At 35.2% G+C, this 26,639-nt stretch overlaps 4 protein-coding genes across 6 annotated transcripts; 2 read left to right on the top strand and 2 right to left on the bottom strand.

Annotated features, from left to right (window-relative positions):
- Positions 262-3,341, bottom strand: LOC18596446 (transcriptional regulator Myc). The gene is made up of 7 exons (XM_007024914.2): positions 2,773-3,341; positions 1,762-2,315; positions 1,578-1,648; positions 1,368-1,424; positions 1,027-1,116; positions 760-936; positions 262-627 (listed from the first exon to the last, which is right to left on the bottom strand). The coding sequence occupies exons 1-7, from the start codon at positions 3,264-3,266 to the stop codon at positions 583-585; spliced, it is 1,488 nt and encodes a 495-aa protein (XP_007024976.2). The 5' UTR covers positions 3,267-3,341; the 3' UTR covers positions 262-582.
- LOC18596445 (pentatricopeptide repeat-containing protein At1g09900) lies at positions 8,915-13,613 on the bottom strand. 2 transcript variants are annotated; one of them, XM_007024911.2, is made up of 3 exons: positions 10,691-13,613; positions 9,858-9,987; positions 8,915-9,605 (listed from the first exon to the last, which is right to left on the bottom strand). In XM_007024911.2, the coding sequence occupies exon 1, from the start codon at positions 13,350-13,352 to the stop codon at positions 10,806-10,808; it is 2,547 nt and encodes an 848-aa protein (XP_007024973.2). In that variant the 5' UTR covers positions 13,353-13,613; the 3' UTR covers positions 8,915-9,605; positions 9,858-9,987; positions 10,691-10,805. The 2 variants fall into 2 exon arrangements, with proteins under 2 accessions (XP_007024973.2, XP_017978396.1); XM_018122907.1 differs by having other exon boundaries at positions 9,858-9,916.
- LOC18596444 (putative hydrolase C777.06c) lies at positions 14,249-18,299 on the top strand. Of its 2 annotated transcripts, XM_007024909.2 has the most exons (10): positions 14,249-14,550; positions 14,730-14,865; positions 15,226-15,353; positions 15,639-15,786; positions 15,873-15,978; positions 16,580-16,638; positions 17,367-17,402; positions 17,487-17,596; positions 17,718-17,779; positions 18,017-18,299. In XM_007024909.2, exons 1-9 carry the CDS (start codon positions 14,327-14,329, stop codon positions 17,773-17,775), a joined length of 1,005 nt encoding a protein of 334 aa, XP_007024971.2. In that variant the 5' UTR covers positions 14,249-14,326; the 3' UTR covers positions 17,776-17,779; positions 18,017-18,299. The 2 variants fall into 2 exon arrangements, with proteins under 2 accessions (XP_007024971.2, XP_017978401.1); XM_018122912.1 differs by having other exon boundaries at positions 17,367-17,596.
- On the top strand, positions 18,793-20,531 carry LOC18596443. Its single transcript, XM_007024908.2, has 3 exons — positions 18,793-19,099; positions 19,231-19,296; positions 19,906-20,531. The coding sequence occupies exons 1-3, from the start codon at positions 18,926-18,928 to the stop codon at positions 20,398-20,400; spliced, it is 735 nt and encodes a 244-aa protein (XP_007024970.1). The 5' UTR covers positions 18,793-18,925; the 3' UTR covers positions 20,401-20,531.

Here is a 26,639-nt window from a genome sequence, read left to right as displayed (position 1 = left end):
AGATATCGGCATGGAGCTTCAGTCTGAAAACCTGTAGCCTGGGAGATATCAAAGACCATATTCATATATATATATATATATATATATATATATTTATTTATTTATTTATTTATCTGAAAATTTTTTCACTCAGGCGACCTTTGTCATAAAGCGTAAACCCTTGGCATGTTGGAATGAAGGGTCGATTAGCTGGTGAAATATGAAACCAAAAACAAATCTCAGGGTTGCTCTTTGAAGTCGTTCCTGATTAGAAGCAATAGAGAAAGGAAGGGGGGTAGGTTATCTTATAATTCTCAAGTTATTTTCAAACAGCACTAGCTGGTAGCACTTATCATTCACATCTTGATTGATTTTCTTGTTATTGGGTCGTCCGGAAGGAGGAAAATGTAGGCATCTTGCAAAACATCAAACAACCATACAAAATTCTTGCATATATAATCTATTGCAACTCTTACTATATCTACCAAATTACTAGATACTTCTTGCACATTCACACGCTTTAACCCTTTTAAAAGTGCCCTCAATTCTTCGAGTCCAGGGACTCCTTGTTTGCTTTAAGCTTCCGAAAAGGGTTGCTATCGGCTAGTTGAAGAAGACATCTTGGGAGATGAATGCAGCCCATGCATCCTACAGTCATATAGCATCATGTTAGATATAGCTTGAATTAAAACTATAGTTACAGTGAGTCACTTGCTCATGTTGCAGAAGAAATGTAAAAAGGGCTCTTCACTTTTAATCATTTGAAACTAGAAAGTTTACCTGGAGGATGGAAAAGGCCTTGTCTGCGACATATTTTTGTGATAGTGTTGCACCTCTTTGTTGCAGTTTGTCTGGGTGAAGACACAGCCTTGCTTTCTGATAAGCTTTTTTCACTTGTGAGCTCTCTGTAAGGCTCATGAGAGGAATCATGTGCCAACCGCTATTGGGCCACAGAATCTGAATTCAGTTTTCAATCAATTAAACATCCGTTCGAATGTCGCCTACAAATCAATGAAATCCTCAAGCACGGAAAAGGTTATATCTTACATGATGAAGGGTTGAAAGGAGCAATCGGATGTTATTTTCCTTGCCAGATGACCACAGCTTCACATCTTCATCCAAAAGCCCCATCTTTATCTGTAGTTTTCGTTAAAGGAAAACGTTACATATTGATCAAATCTTGTTCCTAAACAAATGAATAGAGAGAAGCTGCAATGACTGACCATGCCTTAATTTAAGCTGTTTGAATATATATATATATATATATATATATATATATATATATATATCTAGTAGATACTATTCCTGATTCTTTTAAGAAAATCAGTTCTAAAGTTATAGTGATGACCAGTCCTGAAACTTTACATCACAACAAGGCTATAGCTTACATGTTCTTCTGATCTCTCTTTTTCTTCTTCTGCTTTGGACTTCTTTTGTTCTTCTTGCTGCAAATTAGAAGTTAACAGGGAAACAAATTATTCAACATTTGTTCATATTTTATATTGTAGTTTGTTTTAAGAGCTATTGATTTTTGTATACCAAATCCGATGTGATAATATTTTGCTTCTCTAAAGGAAAAAGGCAATAGACTACTTTACCATTGGAGATTGCTTTGTTCCATGGCCATCCGTTTGCCGGTCAAAATATTCATGTGCATTATTAGAGCTTGCTGCAAGCCATTCAAAAGCATATGATAAAATGCTGTCATTTATCCAAGCCAATAGAAGCTTCGTCATATAAATTTAGAATTTGAGATCAAACTGTAATTTACAATAATCTCACCTTCTGTTTCAATTGGCTGCTCTTTTTCATGTTCCCTTTCAGAACTTTGTGTATTATATCTCTCCTTTGCCCAAGCAATTGCTTCATCAATCGAAACTGCTTCACCAGTACACTCTCTAAGATCAGAATTGATGTCTATAACATAAGAACTCATAACTTCATCCTCATCTTCCTCTTCTTCTTCTTCTTCTTCTTCTTCTTCTTCTTCTTCTTGCACTGAATCAGTCTGGACACCAGCTCTTGCCTCTGCTTCATGACAAAGTGAAGAGGCAGGGGATGAAGGGGAGTTAAACTCGAAATCATCAGCTGATATTTTGACACTTCGGAAAGAATGGGGTTCCAAGCTAATGATTTCTGGGGAAGAAGCACGTCGACAGAATCCATAACATGAGCTTCTCAAGTTGTCGACATTGTGTTCATTTTCCATGTAAAGATTTTCATTGTAGAAAGAACGGCTGCTTGGAAATGCTGGCAGTGCCATCCCTCGTTGCATTCCTAGTTCCTGATCTGGCATCATTGTTGTTGAGTTCCATCTGCATGGCACATTGATTGGCCTGCACCACCAAAGTCAATTGTTAACAACCATTTACCTCTTCAATTTCACCACAAATCAAAAATTAAATCATTTAATACAAGAAAAATGTTAATCTGTGTCTATTAACATCCGTTAAGATGTTAATCTGCATGTTAAGTTCAATAGCTTCTTATATATGTTGAAGGCCGAAGACTAACAATATGTGATAAATCAGAAATGGCTTCTTCTAAAAATACGTTAATCTCCAAAATTATTGACTAATTAATGAATATTTTGGGGTGATACTAATATCCTATGCAATTGTTGGAAAAACCAAAGACAGCATTTAAAGATTATCCCTTTCCTAGCCCTAAAAGCAACCGGAAAAGACACTTGAATAGAGGGAGAAGACAGGGTCAGAAACGTAAAATCAACACAACCCAATAGAAACAGTTTTAAAAAGAGTTGACTGTTGTTTACACTTAAGAGCATACTACCTGAGCTTTGAAGCAAATGACGACAACCCGACATCATCCCCGACCGCCGGCCGGAGAGGGCTCAGCTCCTCCGAACTCAGCACCGACGACGAGTTCGACTTCGCTTTCGAGTTAGACCCCGACCGTTCCCTCGACCGCCTGAGATCATCATCCGACCCGAAAATGTCACTGTAAAACCCTTCCCCCCGCGCCGGAATCCTAAATGCCGGCAAGCTCCTGCCACACTTCGTCTTCCGAGACGAAACAAACTCCGGGGGCCGGAAAACCTCCTCGTAAAAAGACGTTGATCGGGTGAAGTCGCCGGAGAACGTCCGGCAGAGCACGCTCCGGGGCGGACCGCCGAAAACGTCGAAGAAGTCATCTGCGTCAATAGTGTGATCAGCCACCATGGTTACGTGGTGACTCATTGAAAAAATGGTATTTTCCACGGATTTTCGACGCGGCAGATGATGGGTAGTTGGCATTCCCATGCACCTTCGCCAAGACTCATCCATTTAACTCGGGGAATAGCTTCTATGGCAAGGGATTTTAGTTTTGAGTATGCAAATAACAAAGATTACTTATATAAAAAGAAAGGAAAGCGCTAGAAGGAAAAGAAAAGTGACTTTCAGATAAAGTTTAAGGGTTATCTTTTCTTTCTTTTTTTTCTCTCTCTTTTTCTTTTTCTTTTAATTGAATTATGAATTATGTTAAAACTGAATTTAATTAAGAATGATGAATTTGACTAGGAGATGATGATGGGAAGGAAAGGGTACATATGGTGGTCTCGGAAATCATCAAAGTTGACATACACGCCTGTTTGCCATGAAAAGCTTGTTCCTTTCTTTGTGGTTTTTCAGTCCCCACATTGAAATAATTATAACTATAGTTTTATATACGTATAATGTGAGCCCTTTTCTTTTTCCTTTTTGTTGTAAAGTTGTTTCATTTTGATCCAGAAATAAAGGAAAAGCAAAGGTTTATATTTGTGATGTTGTTCTTTGCTATAAACTTTTATATATAAAGCAAAATGTGGGGTAAGTATATAGGATTATGGGAATGTGAAGAGCAAAAAATAATTGAAAACAATAAACAAAATATTATTATGCAACAAATAGATTAGAGCATCACCGTATAGTCTAGAATTGCACTATTATTTTCCCTAATAAAACCAATCCTGAGGAAGGATTGATTGGAGTTGAAGAGCATAATTGTAAAAAAATATATATGGAAAAAAAAAAAAAGAAACCATTTACTTATTTTTATTCAATGTCAAAATGAATGATGTAAAAGGAATCAAGAAATCATGTCCATTAACTTTAAATTGTTCACCTTTGGACAAAAATTCCAATGCTTTTCTTCTTTTTCTCTGTCATATCTCTACAGTTTATTTGGTTAGCAAGAGTCATATTATATGCATACGTACATATGTCCTACAATAATTTTTAAAATGATTGAGAATATTCTTAATTTCGGACGGAAAATCGGCTTTTTGGATAAACATTTTTGTAAAAATATTTTTTTATTTATTTAATAGTTTTAAAACTATTTTCTAAAAAAACGAGAGAGAGGTGATAATTTTTCAAACAATTTTAATAGAATGATCTATACACTTCATAAAAAAAATCCCAAAATAATAGAATGAGAAATTGTGATTAAGAGTATGTAGTATGTACCATTTCTCTAATAATTACGATTAAATTACTCTTAATTAAGAGATGATTAACTTACGATTAATAATATATCAAAACTTTAAGCAAATGATAACAATATGCAAATTATATAGTAAACGTCTCCTTGTACAAATCAGAAAAAACCCAAACTTAAAAAGAAAGAAAAAAAAAAAAGGTGTGAAAAAGACTCGAAACCAAAGCACATAAAAGTAGAGATGATGAGATCAACGAGAAGCAAACAAAAGCAGGAAAGCTATAACTGCACGGACTCGGCCACTCTTAGCTCAGTCAATCAAACACAAAGTGTGAGATGATTGAAATGTACAATACATAATTCTTACCCAACTCTGCCAAACCGCCAAATACAATGAGACATGGAGTCATCAGCCCTTAGCCGACATTGACACCCCAAAGTCTTATTTGCCTGTGCTACTAAGGGTCGAAAGTGCATGACAGAGACGATGGACTACTTTCAATCAAGTTTGGTAATTTTATATAGGACACAGTAATATGACACGGACACCATATAAGTTTCAATCAAGGGTATGATAATCTAATCATGTTTTTAATATTAATCGTGTCAACATATTTAAGATACAAGTAAATTGTGTTTTAACCGTGTCAAACCCGTTTAATTCATTTAAGACACAACTAGCTAATCGTATTATTATATTTTGGTATAACTTGTAATCCACTTATTATTTAGTCGTTTTTACGTATCGTGTAGACATGATTAGTACACGATTAAAAATTATTTATTTATCTATATAAATATTAATATTTTTATGATGATTAAGATTTATTGGTATTGAATTTTATTATATTTGATAAATATTATGATATTTATAGTTTTTTTGTTATAAATTTGAATAATACAATCATATTTTACTTGTCCATATTTCAATTTAATCGTTTTAATTATATTAATCGTATCAATCGTATAAATTTTAATCGTGTTGATCATGTCATGTTGTATAAAATCTAACCCTACACATTTAATAAATGTGTTAATCGTATTGTGTCTTGTTATATATTTATTAAACGTATCTGTATATATATTTAAGATCTTGACATAATTAATTAATTGTGCTAATGGTGTCATGTTCATGTTTACCCGTATACCTATTAATACTTTATGTTTACACGACACAGTTAAGACTATAATACACAAATTGTTAGATCAACTTTCAATGTTGATGGCATACTACCAATTCATGCTAGATGATGACCCATATAGTATCTTAGCTATTATCATACCCTTTTGATTCCATCCATCCTTGATAATTTTAAGCAATTAACAATGGTTAAAGTAAAGAGTTTCAATAAATTTTATTTTCTTTGACTATTTTACTTTGTGATCAAATGGGTTGGTTAAGGGTTTTGGGGTAATTTTATGGAGAAATCATTTCTCTAATTATTGCAGCAATTTGTGGAGATGGTTTGAATAGTTAAACTATTGGTGGATAGTCTGGATTAAGATAAAAAATGATGGTCAGGTGAGGGGAAGGATGGTTGATAGCTCAATAGCAGACAATGCATGCTCTAAGTTGATTGCCATCAAAAGCTTTTTGCCTCAAAGCCCTCTACTTTCCAACACAAGTCATCATCAATGTTGAAGCAAAGATAATTATTAATCACCACAAAAATACACCGTTGAAGATGAAAAATACAGAAGAGGGAGGTACTGCCAAGGTGATGAAGATAAAAAGGGGAAAAGAGTTCACAGGTAAAATAATCACATTCATTGATGATAGCATAGCACCAAAGATGAGATAATCCAACGTGAATGTCTTAATCTATAAAATAATCCAATCAACTTGCCAACAGCACCACCGGATTGCTTTCAAAAATTGAGCTCTGCGGTCCAAAACATGGCCGAAGACAATGGAAGCAGCTCTGCCGCACAAATGTCCGTATTCCAAGGAAAGGGGTAAAACAAAGAAAAAGGGAAGGAGAAGTCTAGAGGCGGAGGGGATGGCGGGCTAGTGGGCCCCGCTCTCAATAATTTTAAAATTTTTACTATTTATTTTTATTTTATTTTAAATTTATAATTTCATTTTTACAAAAATGTTAAAATTTTTTAACATATTTTTATTTTTAAAAAATTTATAATTTTCTCCATATAGTATTTTTTTATTTGATAAGATATCAAACAATAATTAATCAATAATTAATTTTAATAAAACTAAAATGAAATCTATTGTAATAGAATTATCCCCAAATCCTTACTTTTTCAAAACTTCACAATCACTTAATTAATTTTTTTACACTTTTTTACTTACAAGCATTCTCTGTATAGAAAAACTATAACTCAATCTTCATGTCATGATAATTAACAAAAAATTATACATCAACTAATGAACTAAATATTTAGATGTTTATTAATTTTTATTTATTAATAAGTTTATCTAGAAATTAAAATTATTATCATTATTAAATTATTTATAATTATTCTAATTAATTTTTGTAAGTAAATTCTTAAGATAGATTTTTTTGCATAATTTCAAGATTTATTTATATAATTTTTATGTAAACGTTTTTCATTTAAGTTGTTTTACATTTTTATCAAACATTGAACTTTCTAGTATAACTGTCTAATACGCATCGTCTTCTACTCTTCGACTCTTCATCTTTCCAAATACGAAATCTTGACTCTACCACCAATAAAGTGAGATATATATATATATGAGATTACATTATAGTAATCATAACTCTCCTCCCTCAATTATAAAAAAAATCATAACCGAAAAAAAACAAATAAATTTGTTCCTGTCAAATAGCGCACGCAATTTAACTAATCAAACACAGATATGGAAAGATGATGAATAAAATCTCTTCAATTTTTTCCGGCTTTTTTGTTTTTTGAAAATTAAATTATATTCACTCAGAGGAAACCAAAGGTTCGCCTCTAAAAGAAGTAAAAAACAATTCAGACTGGTCACTCCCAAAAAAAGAAGAGGGACCGGTCTGAAACGTTCCCAAAAGCTTTGAGCAAAAGGAGAAAAACACCCCTGGGCATTCTATTCTCTGCCCGCAGCAATCAACCACAAAAAGCTCCAATGCACATCATCAGCAGATTTACATCACTAGGCAAAAATACACAAGACCTATGACCAACACATCAAATGCTTGATCTTAGAATTCAAAGCAACTTCTATACACACAAAAGAACCTGCACAGGGACACGCCCCAATAATCTAAAACCCTCATCCATCTGCCTGAGCTCATCATTGCCTAAACCGTCTTGATCCCCAAGAAACCATCATAGGAAGGCACTGATCAGAACCACCTTCCCCCATGGATGAAGCAAAAAACATAAACGTCCATTCGCTTCTGCTAGAATTCACCTTAACTGAAAAACCCAGAGTTTTCATTTCTTTCTAATTTGTTGTCATTTGAGTGGCAACCACTTTGCTAAGGGAAACAAGAGGCAAATCTTCTAACCCAAGTATGTGGCTGCCAGAAATATCAATTAGTTCCATTTACAGTAGTTAATTGCTATATGAAATAACAGCTAGGGAGAGAGAGAGAGAGAGGCAGAGTCAGAGAAACCAAAAGCAAACGTCTCAGTCTAAGCTCGTAGGAGACCATGTCATGGACAATTCAGAAAGCTCGCACACTGTTGATCAACATATCTTTCTGCGTCCAACCTGGAGAAGTTTTGGTTAATATGTTTCCATTCAAACTAAATAAGAAGTTCCGGTAGAGTATCTTGATATCTTAATTAGTTAAGAATAAGGCAGATATTTGCAAATGAAAAACCTGCATATTTGTTTCCCAAAAACTTCCAAAGCAAATGGGGGACATGGATATGGACGCTGCTTAAGGCGACTTTACATGCATGAAACACGGTGGTGAGATTGATCTTTGTACCAAAAAGATGTTGTGAATTGGCATGTGAAGATGCTACAAGGACGAAATGTACAGACATATAATGGCAAATTGGTAATAAGAGAGAAATGAGATCAAGGAAATGTTAACAGGACATCCAGCTAACATGACAAGGAATCTAAATATTACAAGGGAAAGGTGTATAAGGTACCGCACCATATATGCATGGGACTTTTTACTGCTAGGAATCTATCTAGGGCCTGGTTCGATTCACTGTAAGCTTCCCATATTTGATCTTGGCCCCCTATCATGCATCGAAGGATTAATGAATGAAATGTTATAGAAATGGGTTGTTTTAATTTGTCCTTGAAAAAGACCAGAGGGACGAGGGTGGTTTAGATCTTTCTGGATCCCAAATGTTATCTAATTTATGTTTCCGGAATGGCAGGCAGGGCCCCTTGGTTATTTGTCAATTCTAGGACAACTTGGGATTCACCTAAAATAGCTCATACCGCAAGCTATTTAAGTTAATCCAGGGAGAAAGCTAGATTTTTATCCCAAGTTTTAGGCCTGCAAGTTCCAACCTTACAGTGTATCATTTAAAAAGGCGATTCGGTTTTTTGTGAGTCAAAAGAATCGGAGCTGCCCAACATGCTTCAAGAGTGAATTTCACAAGAGAAATAAATTTCATTAATACAGCAAAAGGGCATGAACAGTAGAATCTTGGGCAGATGGGTGGGTCGGCCACGTAGCAGACATGTTAGAAGGTTCCATATGGTGCCTTTCGACATGAGATACTCGTATTGATATATCCAATACAAATGCTAAAGCAAAAGCGAGTCAAAGCCCCACCATTTTTTTTTTTTAAGCCAGGGCTCCTCCACCATTCTTTTTAGTTCTCCTTGTCATCTGTCCAGATTCTTTGGCTCCTTTCACCAGGGAGATGCCTTCAATGAGTAGTAGCAAACAACGAAGCGGTATGATAACTTTATTTGCTTTAACTAACCATGTAACACTGACAGGTAAAGGATGAAACAATATCAGTCTCTTCAAAATCAAATCCTCCTCAATCTCTTAAATGTTGTTGGCCAGTTGTAATCCTGAATCCCTCATGAGAAGCTCCAAGTGCTTTACAATCAACAAATTCTTAGACCAGATCTTATGGCCACGAATTTCACTGGTTCACATTCGTCCCAGAGCTGATCCAGCAGGATTTGCATGAACATCTGAATATCAGGATTTGCTCTGAATTTTCCAGAGCGTTCTGCTGTCATTTCAGATATGACCAGTTGCCTCTATCTTCATGCAACTTGTTTTAACCTATCTAGCTCTATTTCAATTCACGATATCCTAGGACAGCAACAAGGACATGATGATTAGCCATGTGAGAGAACAACCAGCTCTTTTAATCTAAGTACGACATCAGGAAAGCAGACAATAAAGCAATATCCCAATTTGAAACATTATACTTGCACATCAGCTTTCAGATGGGCAATAATGGAGGGAGTTATGCTGTTACAGTAAAGATGTCATACACGCCCATACAAACAGCAATGCAAAACAATAATAGTGGGAGACAGCACCTCAACTAGCAAACTTTACCTCAGTTTCTATCAGGAATTATTCTCCATATACCAACTGTTGATTGCAGATCCATAGTCCTGTCCCATTATGGTGTCAATCAGTAACTGAGGATCTATCTCCAAATTAATCATGTTTGACCAAGAATTAACTGCAGCAGACAACCAAATAAATGAACAATATAAGCACCTAGGCAATCTGCATGTTAGATCTAAAACATTTTGACTAGGAAAAGGAAATTTTTAAGCAACATTTGTTATTTTTATTCACCATTTACCATCCATCCAGACTAGGTTATCATTGCACCCACTCAAAAATGAAAATCTAACAGTTTTGCTTATCAATTCATTTGTCAATAATGTTAAAGCTGAACAAAAATGACAATATTCAAGATGGAAAAAGAAGCTGGGTCCATCATAATATCCTAGCACCCCTGAGATAGGAATTTCTCATGTATCCAATCACCTTACCCTTTGACTTAATCACACAATTGCATTGAATCTCTACCACTTTTCAAGAATCCATTTTCAGCTCCTGCATATGTTTCAAAGTAACTTTGCTAGAAAATGGTTTATATAGCAATGTTTGACACTTCTCATCATTTCTATGACATGATACCATGGAGTTTAAATTTAACAGCTTTAATTTAGACATCATAGGATGTACCACACTTCATTAGCAGCTCTAAAACATACAATGAAATATTAATCTTGCCCCATAAAAATTCTAATGAGTTAATGTAAGAATTTGGTCAACTAAGGATGGAAATAAAGGAAGGTGCTAGCATGCACTTGCAAGCCCACCCCAATGCACCCGCGCCCAAAGAAAAAGAAGAAGAAGAGTTCCAGGATTACCGTTTCTAAGCCATTGAACTTCAAAGAGAAAGTTCCCAGCATCAGAGAATTTAAAATATGTCATCAGAACCATATCTGCAGTAGTCTGATACTGAACAACATAATTATGCAAATGTTATTCAAACCGAGGTGAATGGCATCCATGCTCAACAAACCGTAGCATGAGATTATCTGCCTCTGCAGATTTTCCTTCTAACATGAGTTGCTCAATCACCTTCTCAGATAATTTCAGATCAGGAATCAGATTTCTGTTAAACATACGACAAGCAACTTTATATGCTGATAGAGGCATCTCTTTGCTCAAATAACTTTCCATAAGCATGGTACAGGTTTTAGCATCAGTTCTGGAAGCTGTTTTCAAAATCCTACCCAACAGTTTATCAGCCTCCTCAAGGTTTCCAAAACTACAAAGCTTTTCGATAACTTGATTATATGCTGTTTTGCACTTCTGCCTTGAAAGCATTTTGTCCAATAATTTCAACAGATCTTCCACCCTACCCATTTGGCAATATCTGTGAATAACTGTTCTGTATGTAACAGGTGTTGGAACCAACCCTTTCTTTAGCATCTTCATGGTAAGATCAGTTGCCTCTTCTATTCTACCATTCTTTCCAAGTGCATCAATTACTGTTGTATAAGTGACTGCATCAGGATGTTTGTTGCTTAGATACATATCATCAAGCAAAGACAAAGCAGCCTCCAAGTCATCCTTTCGACAATATCCATGAATAAGAGTAGTAAAGTTTACAACATTAACAGCACACCCTTTATTCAGACATTCCTCCAAAAACTTTTTAGCCTCATCCATTTTCCCCTCTTGACAAAGTGACTGAATTAACAAGTTAATTTCAACTGGGCCTGGGAAAAAGCCCTTGCTAACCATCTCCCTAACCACGTGACATGCCTCAGACAATTTTCCTTCCTTACGCAGCCCATGCATCACAACACTATAACTGATGGCATTTGGGGTCCACCACTCTTCCTCACTAACATTCATCATCTCTCTTGCCCTTAATGAGTTCCCCTTCCGACAAAGCCCAGTTAACAAAGCTGTATATGATACAGTGTTGGGCTTGCAGCCATGTTTGTACATTTGCTGAAGCATCTTTTCAGCTTGGTCCAGCTTCCCAATCCGACAGAAACCATCAACAACAGCAGTATAAGTCACCACATCAGGACTGCAACCTTTGGACAACATTTCATTCACAATACTTTTTGCTTCATCTATCCTTCCCTGTTTACAATACGAGTGAACAATTGCACTATGCCCAACCTTATCAATTCGAAATCCTCTCCCTTCAGCTTCCCTTAAAAATTCAAGAGCCTCATCTGCATGACCATGCTTGGACAGCATATGGATAAGAGTGTTATAAGTAACCTGGTCTGGAAAAAGATTACTGTCTTTTGACATCTTCTCCATTAAGTCCCTCACTTCTTTTACCTGTTTTTCTTTGCAAAGGAAACTCATTATGGTATAATAACTAACTTTATCTGGGGAACAGTTCTTAGATGGCATTTCAGCAATCAACAGCAGTGCATCTTCAACCTGATACATGTTACAATATCCCTTGATCAAACAGTTATAAGTAACAACATTAGGTGTAATGCCAACAAGTTGCATTCGTTGGAAGAATCTCAGGGCCTTTTCCATCCTATTTGCCATCACCAAAACATGAATTGCAGTATTACATACTGACAAATTCAGCTCCACTCCAGCCTTTTGCATTAAGGTCAATACTTTCATTGCATCCCTCAACTTGCCAGCCCTACTATATGATACCATCAAATAACTAAATGCTTCAGGCTGACACTCAATTCCCCTACGTGCCATGAGCCGAAGAACCCGTTTAGCACCTTGACACAATTTAGTTTTACTAAGGATCTCAAGCATTATATAATAGACAATCAGGTTGTGACGGTACCGCCATTGTCGATCAGCCCAATAAAAGAACTCCAAAGCAACACGTTCATCAACCTGAGAAAGCAAAACAGCGCAAACTTGACGAGGTTTGAGACTTCTTAGCAGGTATCTCAAATCACTTTCAAGCTTTGCATTCCAAGCTGACCTAAGCTGAATCAATCTACAAATCTCTCTCACCAAAGGGTGCCTAAATTCATCTTCCTCCAACTCAACTCTCCAAACATCCTCTCTTTGCACGCGATGTCCATTACACGAATTCAATATCATAAAATTATCATCAATATCTCTACAATCCCGTCCTTCCTCTCCTTCTTCTTCCTCCTCTTCAACCTCATCAAAGTCACCAAATTTCAGGTTTCGGTTCTTTTGACGCCCACCATTATGATCATCAAATAAACATAACTCCCCAGAATCCCGGACACCCATGTCTCTAAATTTAGCATAATCACCATTTCCATCATCAAAATTATCTCTTCCCATAAATTGGACACTAGAATTACTCAAAAAATGAGAACCAGAATTGAAATTCCTTACAGAAAACGATGAGAAATATGCATTAAATCTAGTATAAGCAAATGGGTAATCATAAAACCTGCTTGTGGGCTCACAAGAAGCCTTTTTTGCAACAAACGCAACCTTACTACAATAAAAACATGTATGAAACTGAAAGAAACCAAAACATTTACAAGGCCGAGCTAGGATTTCTCGAATTCTAGGATAAGAAATGGAACCAGAGTGCATTTGTACTAAGTTAACGGACAAAAGAGGAACAGATATAACCTGGGAAACTTTGTATGCTTTGTGTAGATTGACTCAGAGGAGCTTGCCGAGCTTCTTCAAATTTCTCAATCTGGGTTAGTCTCTCGCGCTTCACACCGTTGATAGGGGTGCATTAGGCCGATCATTAAACATTTTAAACAACAAACTAACAGTAGGTCTATTTTCTGTTTTTCCTTCTTTTTTTGAACCTTCCTCCATTTGCAGCTTGCGCTTAGATGATTGAGGCTGAGGCGGAGGCTGTCCATTGGGGTATCATGGCCCTGGCCTCTCAAACTGGGTCTGCTTTCATGGGCCCTCATATTTGGGCAGTAAAGCCCATTAAAATTTTCTACCTAAAGAAAATACCGTAAGCTAGGTGAACTTAATTTTGCTTTTGTATGCTTATGTGTTACGAAAGAAAAACATATGCGTAAATCATTCATGTTCTTCTTAATCGCAAATAATTTATCGATTTGAAAAGTAAGCTATGAATGTAAATTGTTGAATAATCTGTTTTTTTTTTTTACTTTATTCATAGATAAGCTGCATTGATAAGTCTCAAAATTGGACTTTGCTTTACAGCTAAAGATGTTAAAGCGAGAAATTTCTTTGATAACTGATGCGCCTGTAGGCTTGTGTCATGCCAACTTGAATTTTTATGTCCCAAGTGATATCGTATTTATAGGCTCTCTTAAACTAATGCCACGTGGCGAATAATGAAACAGCCAGAACCGTTGCAGCGCGCGGGCGAAATCTTCCCTATAAATACCCTCCACCTTTTATGAAATTCCCTCTCCGTCCCCTTTACCCCTTCTCTCTCTCTCTCTCTCTCTNCTTCTCTCCCTCCTCTCTCTCTCTCTCTCTCTCTCTCTCTCGCTGCCCTCTCTCGCTTTCTCTCTCTGTGCACCTCAAACTCAAATTTCCAAAATAAAAAAAAAAAACAAAGAAAAAGAAAAATGGAGAACCAAAAGCCGCTCCAAAATGGAAACAAGGTTGATGATAATCTTTTAGCCGTTGATAATCGTGACCGTGATGGTGATGGATCGGCTCTGATCTTCCTGGGAACCGGTTGCTCCAGTGCCGTCCCCAACGCAATGTGCTTGATCCAGCCCTCCGATCCTCCCTGCCACGTCTGCTTCCAATCCCTCTCCATTCCCCCGGACCGTAATCCTAATTACAGGTTACTTCCTTTTCGCTTCTTTTTTATTTGAAAGAAAGTTAATTGTCCGTGCAATTTTTAATGACGTAGATCTGAAATTTTTAGTGCATTTTTTGTGAATAATGTGATCATTTTCAATTTAGTTTCTTCAGAAATTTTAGGTTTTTTAGCTTTGCTTTTGAAGCTATTTGTTTTTTCAGGTGTAATACATCTTTGCTTATCGATTACTGTTCGAGCAATGGTAAACACAATTATGTTATAATTGATGTTGGGAAGACATTCAGGGAGCAAGTTCTTCGATGGTTCACTTTCCACAAGATTCCTCGAATCGATTCTGTGAGTTTTAATTTTTAGTACACTTTTGCCTCAAAATTCAAATGATTTTTTTTTTTTTGGTTATTCCATGAATACATTATTGTTAATGTTAAATTAGATTCATATAGCATTGAAATATTAGGCATTATTTGGAAAAAATACATAGTAAAAAGGTGTTTCTGAACATGACATTTTGTCGTATCTTGGTATAGCAGTTAGCATTTATAATTGGTTTCTCTGTTCAATTGTTTTATAGGATTTATAGCAATTAAGTGAGTTTGTTGATCCATATAATGGCTTATACACTTTACAAATTATATTTTGTTCTTTCAGTTGACTAGTGGAATTCAAAACTAGTACTAATTTTTGTGTTAAGTGCAGATTATTTTGACTCATGAACATGCTGATGCTGTTCTTGGTCTGGATGATATACGTGCTGTGCAACCACATAGTCCTACAAATGATATTGATCCCACTGCCATTTACCTAACTCAATATGCGATGGATAGGTATAATATTAATTTTCTATTCGTAGGGTCACTGTGCATGTACTATTTTTCTAGCTTAACTATTTTATTTATGCTGATACATTATCAAGACATATGTTGTTCACATATTTTTATAATGTGAGAGGTTATTGCTTTCATATGCTTTAAGTAGAATAGTCAAAAGTTTGGTTTCAAATTAGAACTGAAGCTTATTTTGCAAACAAGCAGTCAATAGAAGAAAGAATGTGTTGTAGTTTTATCCTGCCTCTAGTAACCTTGGCTGAAGTTTACTTTGTCCCTAAACAGCATTGCCACAAAATTTCCATACTTGGTTCAGAAGAAACTTAGAGAAGGCCAAGAACTAAGGCGGGTGGCTCAGCTTGACTGGAGAATAATTGAGGAGCAATATGACAAACCATTATTTGCATCAGGACTAAAATTTGTCCCGTTGCCAGTTAGTCTTCTGTCTCTTAAGATAATACATCATCTCTTCCATCACTGAAAATTCATGCTAAGTGCTTGATTATACTTTTGATGTAGGTGATGCATGGAGAAGATTATATCTGTTTAGGTTTTCTTTTTGGTGAAAAGTGTAAAGTGGCTTATATATCTGATGTCTCACGTTTTCCTTCAAACACAGAGTATGGTAGGTGCTGCTTTTTATCCTGTTTTTGTGGGCATACATGCATTACACCTACATGTATTTTATATCTTATTGGTGATGTTAAATGTGGATATGAGACGTCTATTCACTACATATCGTCTAGAGCTGCTTGTCAATGTTAGCATTGTCAGAATATATTTTATCAGATTTAGCTCATGTGTTAACAGTCTAAGGAAATATGTAGATTGCTGTAACGTAGTTTCAAAAATAAATGGATCCTTCAAGCAGTTGTTTTAAGATTTTCACTCAAATCTTTTTTGTGTTGTTTAAACCGATGATAGGTTTTAATCTTAGTGAGAGAGTTGTCCTGCATGGTTCACAAACAGGAAACCTTTTTATGATTTGCCTAAAAATTGCTAAAGATAAGATGCTTAGGGATCATCCCTTTACCGCATTTAGTCTGATCTTAATGTTGACTGGTACTCGGTGAACAGAAAGCACATGTCCTCTCACTTATAAGTTTTTGGTGTACTAAGTATTGTTTTTCTGAATTATTTGTTTGTGAATTGAGTTTACACAGTAAAATAAATTATGGCAAGATATCGTGTTTGATCAACATTTGATCAGAATATTGGGTTTGCAGTTATTTCCAAAAATGGTGCTGGACAATTGGATCTTCTGATATTGGATTGTTTATATAAGGTCTGTTACTGCCTTGTTTTTTTAATTTTTATACTGTTGACTACCAGCTTTCATTTTTTGCGAATTCCATTCATGCTGATTCTTACATAAGATATATTTGTATACGTGTGTGTGCCACTGTGCATCTTATGTTCTTACAACCCAGTTTGGCACCATAGATAATTATTTAATATTGTTGACATGAACTTGCAAGTGAGGTGGGATTCTCTTCTGGATTACCAATCGTGGCCTGTTGATATGCAAGAGTTGGAAAGAAAACATGGGGAAAGGCTAGTTTAGTCTAATATTGGTATTAACTCAATTTTCAGCCACTTGGGAATAGTAAAAACTATTGTATAGCTATAATGAAAATAGAAAAAAATTATATGGCTTGGAATAACAAGAATTTTAGATGTGAATTATTCTCTATGTTTTCTTAACCCAACATTTAAAGATATTATGGTCGGGCTATTTTTCGTCCAAAAGTGAAGGGTTGAGATTTTTAGATACAGTTTACCGTAGTGCATTTGAAGTGTAAACTTCTTGGCTTAGTCTGATCATGGTTGGGGCACAGATTTCTTACTAAAATTGATTTGATGAAGTTGTCCACCACAATTGTAAATTATGCTTCCACTCAATTATTTATTGTATATTCTCTTATTAACAATTTTCCTTTCATTGACATTTTGCTTGCTATGTATCTTCTTATCTGAACTAATGTTTTCTGTTTTCTGTCTTCTGCATTGCAGAGAGGATCTCATAACGTTCACTTATGCTTACCTCAGGTTTGTTCCACTGTTTCCAATAATTCTTCTTCATTTATATATATGGTCAGAGACCGCTCATGTTCCATCCGCTTATTTTTGCAGACTCTTGAGGCTCTAAAGAGGATATGTCCAAAACAAGCTCTATTAATTGGAATGACTCATGAGTTTGATCACGAGAAGGACAATGAGTTTCTTATGGAATGGTCGGAGAGGTACATTGATTCTCAATTACTTTACGAATTGTATGGTGTAGTATACCTGAGTTTCTCAGAAAGATTTTATTAAAAAGGTAGACTGATATTCGATATTATTATTATTATTGTCTGTATGTAGGGAAGGAATCCATGTGCAACTTGCACGTGACGGTCTGAGGGTCCCCATAGACCTATAATGAGGTGAGGCATGTCTTGGAAAGTTGTTTTAATGCCGCATGAGAATATCCTGCTCACTGTCTAATTTATTATTTCCTCTCTCTCGAGAGGAATTAAATTAAGCAGAAAGCTTAATCATCACAGCTAGAACCAGCGTTTTGCTGTGTAAACCGCGATATAATACATGTTCAAGTCCGACCGAAGAAAAAAATTATATCTATCTATTAACAAACACCTTTTTTTTTTTTTTTTTTCATGTAGGTTTTATGCATGGTCCACGAAAACATTCATACTTTTCCATCCCATTTGATGGGAGAAGATCAACGATATTATGTTGAAGTAAAATTATTTATAGCTTCAGTAGCTTGGGTTTACAGTTTATGATATAAAAGATATTAACAATTTCAGAAAGAGAAAAGTAGAAAGCAGAAGGGGGATCCTTCTGATGTTGTTGATCTTTAAACTTGTATCGATACTGCCTCTTTCTTCCATGTATCATTCATTTTTAGAAATGCTTTTTAGTCAAAATGATTCAATTACTATAGCTTGTGGATGGTGGAAACATAAATTCATCCCCCGCATAATGCGACATTTGCATTGCAATTAACTGAAATTGAAGGAATTGCCCAATGTAGAGGATGAAAAATAAAACTAAAAATACTTGCAGCAGTAGTACCAAGTAGCCATCAGCTGACTAGTTTCTTTCAACACGTTATACGGCTGTGTTCAAATATACCATTAGCAGACAATTACAATTAAATAATAGAAGCATCATTGATAAAGAGTATAAATAACAATAATAAAAGACACGTTGAACATCCCAATTTAAAACTAACTCTTTGGTAATGATGTAGAACGAGATTTTGTTAACAAAAAGTGCGTGCAGAAAGAGTCAAAACACGAGAAAATACCTTGTCTTTTCTCAGGGCTTTCAAAATCATGTTTTACCGTTTTCCTAGGAGGTAGGCAAGGTAGACCAGGCAAGCTCCCATGACTAATTGAATTTCATCTTTCCTTATTCCAAGTTTCCAAACCCTCAACTACGGCACCAAACTGAAGTTTCCGGGTCCCATTTCCTTCCCTTCTTTAATCACTTCATTTCAATATTTAAGCAACCAATAAAAAAAAAAAGAAGAAGAAAGAAAGAAAGAAAGGTAAGAGAAGAAAGCTATGGCTTGCTTTGTTCCTTTCAACAACAGAAATTTGGATGTAACCCTTTTCGTGTTTAGACCGACTGTTGTACTCGTCGATGAACTTGTTGACTCACTGAAACAGTTCTGTGTATGCACTGAAACTCTTGGTTGTGTTCAAAGTTCTATATTCAAGAGCATCCATGGTAATCTGGTAAGCTAAAGCCAACAACTCATTTCTAGCTGTCCTGTTCTTCTTCTTTTTTTTTTTGTTTCTCCGTCATCTTCTATACCAAAGTTTGTTCGATTTTGAAGTTATTTCCAACTGGCTTGTTTTCTCTTCAGATCATATGGTATGGAGGATGGATGAAGAAAGCTACTGAAAACAAAGAAGTTTTGACTGCAACCCTTGTAAGTTAGATTCCTCCTGTAATTTCTATTGCAATATTTCTCCCAGCTGGATCGTCTAAATGTCTAAACACTTTCAAGAAAGAAATTGTATAAAACCACTACAAAGATGAACTCTGCAAGCATCCAAAACCAAATTGATAACAGGGCACAAGTAGAAATAATCCAAAGATTGTTTCTGTTCTTTCTTTTAATGTGGCCATCCTTAGGGAAGTAACATGAGCAACAAATTTGTTATCAAATGTCCTAGACCTTGTCTCTTGGTGATGATGGAAAAATTAGTTTTAGCATGAATGATGATCTGAACTATGCCGTTTGCTCTAGTCCCAAAGGAAAAAGCAGAAGCTTTGGTGCAGAATCAAACATCTTTTGGGCTTTTCACAGTAATTATTAGCAGTGCCAGTCATTAGAAGGGATCTTTCTTTTTAGCTGTGTAATAAGTATCTGGCTTGACCAACAACATTGAAACGGAATCAGTTTTATAACAGAATTATTACTCAAAGCTTTTCTTTACTGCTCAGTATGTTTCATAGCATTTGTTTCGGATTGCACTATTGATCAGGATTGAGATCCTCTAACTTTTAATCCTCCACTCTGATCTGTTTTCTCCAGCTATCAATGTTAGCAAGCATGTCAAGCATGGCTGTTCTAATTGAACATAGCTTCTTTGATGCATACGCCGGAGAATCAAAAGATGGGTCCAATGCTGCCAAGTACTCCACAGGTGACATAGTCTCCATGAATGTGATCGCATCTTCTAGCAGTGACATAAATGATGTCTCCTACGCCAACTTAGCCTTATTCAAGTCGCGTTTCTTGAAGATGGAAGGGGCAACAGCAGGAGTTTGCTTGAAATGCCAAAGCATGCCAATGGTAGCATGCCTTTACGTGTGGAAATCTCTTCTACTATGTTACTCATGGATCCTTGCCTCGGATTATAGGAAAACAATGCTGCCCTACCTTGAGCGTTTTTCCCTCAGTGTCAAGTACGACATTTTCTGGGTTGTCTATGTTAGCAGTGAAAATGTACACAACTATCAGATTCCCCCTCATCATCATGTACTAGAAAATAGAGGAGAAACCACGAATGAAGGACGAATCATATGAGATTAAACAAGAATGTCCTTTGGCAATTTTGCATAAACTTTTCGCTGATGTAAAAAATTCGTTGCATATACCACCATTAGTAGTATACTCGAAGGGATTGAGTACTGCTAGTTATAGTTAGATTATATATAGTTTATACCCCAAGTACATACCAATTGAATACTTGAACTTACACATGACATACTATTGCAAGTTTTACTATTACCAAAGCTACCCAGAAACAGAAAAGAAAACCTGCAGCCTGGAACGTGAGATTCAATGGGCTTTTATGTGTTTTGTACTAAACATCTCCACTTTTCTTGAGGAAAGAGGAGTGCAAAGGGTAAGGGTCAATACAGTGAATGCATAAAATCACAAGTTTCTTGCCTTCACAATTGCGCCAGTCAGTGGTACCAAGGACTCGGAACTAGTATAGCGGAATGATTAACAAACAACTTTTAGCAAAATCTGAAAGATGGAATCTATTAGCTGCACCTGATGGCTGATGGATTAGAGTAAAACATGGGCTTAACTAAACTACTGAGGCCAACTTTAGGCCTGCCAAAGCATAAACTTGGGCTAGATTTGCCCAAGACTTGGGGGCCTTCAAGCACGTTTCAGTGCTTATTTTGCTGTAATATTTCTATTCATTAGCCCCGCTCTGAAATTTTAACCAAACAATGGAAAATAGGAGTAGTCGATCAGAACTTAATTCTTGGGTCATTAAAGGTGTTAATTTTCTGAGGCGACAATGTAAAAAAGTGAACATAGCAGGTTAGTCCCACTCTGCAACTTTTAGGGAACCACTTGATCGAGCTTGTCACCCTCTGCTACGGATCAATTATTTCAGGTTTTACGGATACAATAGGAGAACACTATGAACCTAAACTCTCACCTTAACTAAGTTATCAAGCTTTTATGACTAATCATAAATGTTATTATAATCTTCAAAGCTCAAAACCCACAGTAATACAAGGTGTAGTAATCGTTGCAAATGATAGAAATTGGAAGCTCAAAGTACCAAGATTCCAATGGGTGTGGTCATGAATTCTTGAGTGGGAGATAAAAGATAGGTAGAAACAGTTGCTTTTAGCTCAATAAGGTAATTGAAGAAGCTAAGAATGAACAAAATCTGTATTCTTCACTCCTTTATTCACCAAGTTGTAATGTACACGTTAAGTTAGATGGTAGGCAGGCAAATTAATTAGCACTTCAATCTCTCAACCAACTTGATGGTATGATATGAAGTTACGTAATCTGGGTCATCATATCCTAATCCTATATCCATTTTTATTTAGCTTTCAACCTGGTTTTGGGATCTTCAATATCAGAAAAGCTGGTATCAATTAACTTTATAAATCACTTTAACTAACCCCTGCCAGGTTTCCTGGTGAATCAAACATCAATTGCCAAAGCTTTTGAAAGCAATCAAATACCTTGGTAGGTGAGATTTCCATAATTCCATCCTCAAACACAGTACATGCCCTCCAATGAATTACATGACCCACATTAAAGGGTACTTGAGAATTTTGAATTGTGCCTACCCTACCTTCAACAAGTTCTCCTTCCAAAAGGTCCTATTCCGTGATTGACCTTGAAGCTAAACAAACATATATTAATGTCTGAAACTTTTGAACAGAGAAGAGAGACTTACAAACTAGAACTTTCAAAGATTGGAGGAAAAGTTGACAGACTAAGGGACCCATATGAGATAGATGGAAAGATCATCCCTGCTCCATTTCAGTCAACACCATTTTTTTTGAACAAGTCCAACTTAGTATTCCCTCCATTGTCATGTCCCACCATGGAATTTCCACAGCAAAATCAAGTTTTAAATAAGAGCTGTTGTTTTCTATACAGGCACATGTATGGCTAAGTCTAGGCCGTGTCTGGTTTGGTCTAAAAATTCTCTGATTAGTTGAGAAAGTTTGAAAAAAGTTTGGATACTTTTTATGATGAATTGAATGGAAATAGCTAGGAGGGAATATGGACAAAGGTCTTTTTATGCCATGAATGAAAATTTGGACTGTCCTGACAATATAAATTCTACCAGACATTAAATTACAGGTTTGACCAACATTTTTCAGCCTTTTTCAAATTTCTGAACCAGATTTCCCTCCATTCTAAAGATTTTTTTTTTTTTTTGGAATTTCCTTCCACATTCCTTCATTTTTATTGTTAGGGTGCATAAATAATGGTCTTTTGGAACTTGCAAAACGTAGTGGTACAGGGGATTCCAAGAAGAGAGATAACATAAAGGAATTCCAGGTTTGCAGCTAGAAAGCAAGAAAACAAAGAATGGCAGAAAAAGAGAAGATCAGGCAATCTTGCAGGTACCCAAGGGGTTAAAACTTTGACCTCTGCTCTGCTCTGCCCTGTGATAGACATAGAACCCTGTCAATTTTTATGAGGAAGACAAGAGACAAAGTATTTAAGATAGGTTACAATTTTATAATTTTCATTCATTTATGAAGACTGAAGAGGTACATCATCATACATTGCCAGTTAAATTTGTACTTTTAAGGATCAACTTTGAAGACCGTCGTACCTTATCAAATCCAATGTGGTAGGAGGAATCACCTGACTTATTAAGACAACTCAAGAGGCAGGCTTTAAAAAAAAAAAAGAATTTTCATATGGTAATTGCATCATGGAATGCAATTACTATTTGAACTATTTGTATAGTCAAGTCTCAAATGACATTATCTTCTTCGAGCACAATTTCAGGCCAATCTCAAGCCGTATTCCATGGCTTCTTCTAAAGTTGGGCACATTCCCAAATTTCCAAATCAACCCCACAAGCCATTGGATATCTCTCATAATTAATTGTATACAATATTAGTTTATGGAATTATGAGTGTTGGGTTCATCTAAATAATTCATGATTGAAATTGAATACTTTAAAATTATATACATTTAAGAAAAAACAGATAAGAACCCAAATAAAAACAAAAAGAAAGAGGTAAGCGTGTCAAGAGCCCCTCTTGGGCTCTTCTTGCCATGAAGATAACATGGTCAAAAAATGTTGGCCAAGTCACCAAGTTCACATCTATAGCCATCCAAGGGCCGGCCACCCAAGCCCTGACCAACGACATCCATGCCATTGCCCTTAATTACAAAAAGGACATGAACCAGGTGACAATGGGAACATTACATGTGAATACATCTCCAAATCCACAACCTACTCAGCCCCACACCATTGTTTTAATTACGACACATTTATATAAAGAATGTACACCTTCCTTTAAGGCAAAATTCTCCCAAGGAAACGCTTATAGAAAGGACTGCTTGCTAGCCGCCCACCCCTTCCCTTCACATCAAAATTATCATAAGAGGGAGAGGACCCTTTAACCTTTCCCTAGGGCATTGTGCCTAGAATAAAATTATAGTGAGTGGATAACGTAATTACTTTTTGTTTTTTGTACATTTAATGGTTGAGTTTAGTGCCCTTAATTCTTAATACATCTGGATAAAGACCTTGGAATCCAAGAAGGTATTTTCCCCCAACATGGCGTTAGGACTTGGCATTATTTGCTTTCCAAGGTTGAGCATTGGATTTTGTAGCCTAGAAACATTTGGTGAAGATAAAAGAAGCTCTAATCTTAATACACCCAGGGGCTAAGGTCTAGTATGCCAAAATCATTTGGTAAGAGACAAATCTTAATTTGGTTCCGTGACTCCAGCAACTTGGAAAATTGTTTGGGAATGTTACATCTGGTCTTATGGCATTGTTATCCTTGGAAAGTGATAGAAAACCTCTCATCTAACCTGTACTAATTTCATTAATCAAATGTCAAGTGTCCAATCAATATCCCAAATAACCCAAATTATATCCTATCCATTTGGTGAGCGGTGCTATCAAATCAACCCTAATTAACATTTTCCCAAATTTTGTACCTTATTCTTTAGAGAGAAAATTGGAATGCTTATCCATTCTTAGCATCATTTAGTAAATGAAGGATTCAGAAATGTAGATAATGGTGTCTTAATCTTTAACCAAAAGAAGTAGTGTTATAAACTTTTTCTTTACCAAAACAGCCTTAATAATTTATATCCATACAAGTTCAACCTTTTCCTTTCTCTTTTGCAGATATCATCTTATTCAAGTTCAACCTTGTCCTTTTTCACCCCATGGAAGCATATCATTAAATGTAAAAAAAAAAAGGACTGAAAATAATGGGGTTTTTATGTTCTTCTATCTTACAATTTTTCACATGAGTAATTCTTAATTCACCCCTTTATCAACTAAGTTTGGGAGAGTTCAATGATGAAGCCTCTGAATTTGATCTCAGCACATGTCTCAAGATCATTAAAAACAAAAAAGAATGAAAAAGATGATGATATTAGGTTCTTATTTATAGTAAATAGATATAAAGCCTTTCCCCCCCATCTGAGGCCTAGCAACATTTGAGGATGAAAAAATCAGTTTAGAGAGGATGGGTTAGGTACTTTGCTCTATCAAATCTTATATGCCTAAGCAAAATTAACAAGGGAGGTATCCAGATGTCCCTTTCTCTCTCTCTCTCACTATTTAAAAATGGGATTTAATTAGTTAATGCCCCAACAAGGTTTAGGGCAGGGGGTCCCTTTATTTTAAGGGTAAAAAATGGAGGTCACATTATGGAATTCTGAAACCTTCCCTTCTCTTTTCTGACAACTCTTCATTCATTCATTCACCCCTTCACATAATAATAATAATTGCAACAATAAAATAAATAAAGAAAAGGACATCGGTGGATGTGTTCTCCCAAGTATCTTTGACCCTTTGACTTAAAAAGGAGGAATATTTAGCTCCTACCTTCCCTCGTTCTATTTTTTTCCCTCGATTTTGTTCAATATTACTACGACCCTTCACTCCCTTCCAATCATATGCCTTTCAAATAATCGTGAAAAACTCTGCGAGGAATTCAAAACTCCCACTGGTATAATAATTTTATTTCTTTTCATATTTATAAAATATTTAATCGTTGAAAAATATGATTCTTGTTTTATTTATTAAGAGTCGGTATGGCGAGATTTGCGGCGTCGATTTCCACCCTTCATTTTTTTGGTGCATTTTCTTTTATTCAATTTATCGTGGATCAGATCTTTGTACCCAAAAATGAAAAAATCGTGTATCATACTTTTGGAAATCTTGCAATATGCTGACCGTCAAATTAAGATCAATAATAATAAGATCAATTACAAGGTACTAATTAATTTAATTAGTACTTTTTTTAGTAATTATATTGAAGTGTCGGAATTTAATATTGTCTTTATTAAAAATTATAAGTTTACAAGTTGTGTTTAATTGTCTAACTAATTCATTGAATGATTTAACCATTTGAATAATGATAGGAGCAACTTAAACTTTTTTTTATCTCTTTTTTTTTTTTACTTTCACTAAAATTAAGATAAAAGCTTTGATTTTCATTTATTTTATATTAAAATTTGATTTTTTTTTTAGAAAATAGATGTTCAATATTTTTTAATATAAAAAAAATTTGTGATATAAAAAAGTAAGAGTATTAGATGTCTTAAAAAGAAAAAAAAATTAAGTGACATCTCAAAAAAGAAAAAAGGACATAGTTGTATTTATTGCAACTATAACATTTTTTTGATTTTATTATTGATTATTATTATGATAATTAATTATAGATTAAACTATCCAATTAGTCTTGTACTTAGTAAAGTGGTGGATCTAGTCTGTACAATAATTTGTAAAAATTGAGTCCTATATTTTATAAAATTAACAATTTCAATTCAATTGTTAATCATATTAAATTTTTTCTGTTATTTATGTTAACGTGACACTTTTTCATTGATGTGGCATTAAATATGATGATTTATTAATGATGATGTGATATTTATTATCTATTTCATAGCACTCTTGTTCACTGCTCTAAGTTATGGAACACGTAAATTTAATTATTCTCTATCTCACAACACTAATTACCATAAGTTATTATTTTTATTATTTTTTTGATATTATTATTCTCTATCTCAACTTCAATGATATTATTATTATTTTTTTATTTTTGAATCTTGGAAATTCTAAGAAGTTACTATGAAAAAATTTTTTACCAAATGTTTAAACAATTTTAATCCAAGTGCTTTCTTTCTCATGCCACAAACCCTTTTGTGGTATGTTTGGGGAAAATATTGTATAAAATGTCTTAATTTTTTTTAATTTTTTATCAAGAGCCTTGTTGTGTTCTTTACATTTTCAATTTACATATTAAGGTAAAACACATTAACACCCTTAAGTTTTAACAATATTT

Source organism: Theobroma cacao, chromosome 6 (genome assembly GCF_000208745.1).
Source record: "Theobroma cacao cultivar B97-61/B2 chromosome 6, Criollo_cocoa_genome_V2, whole genome shotgun sequence".
NCBI classification, from domain to species: Eukaryota; Viridiplantae; Streptophyta; class Magnoliopsida; order Malvales; family Malvaceae; genus Theobroma; species Theobroma cacao.
The sequence above is the reverse complement of the archived record's forward strand: the minus strand, read 5'-3'. Positions and strand labels throughout refer to the sequence as shown.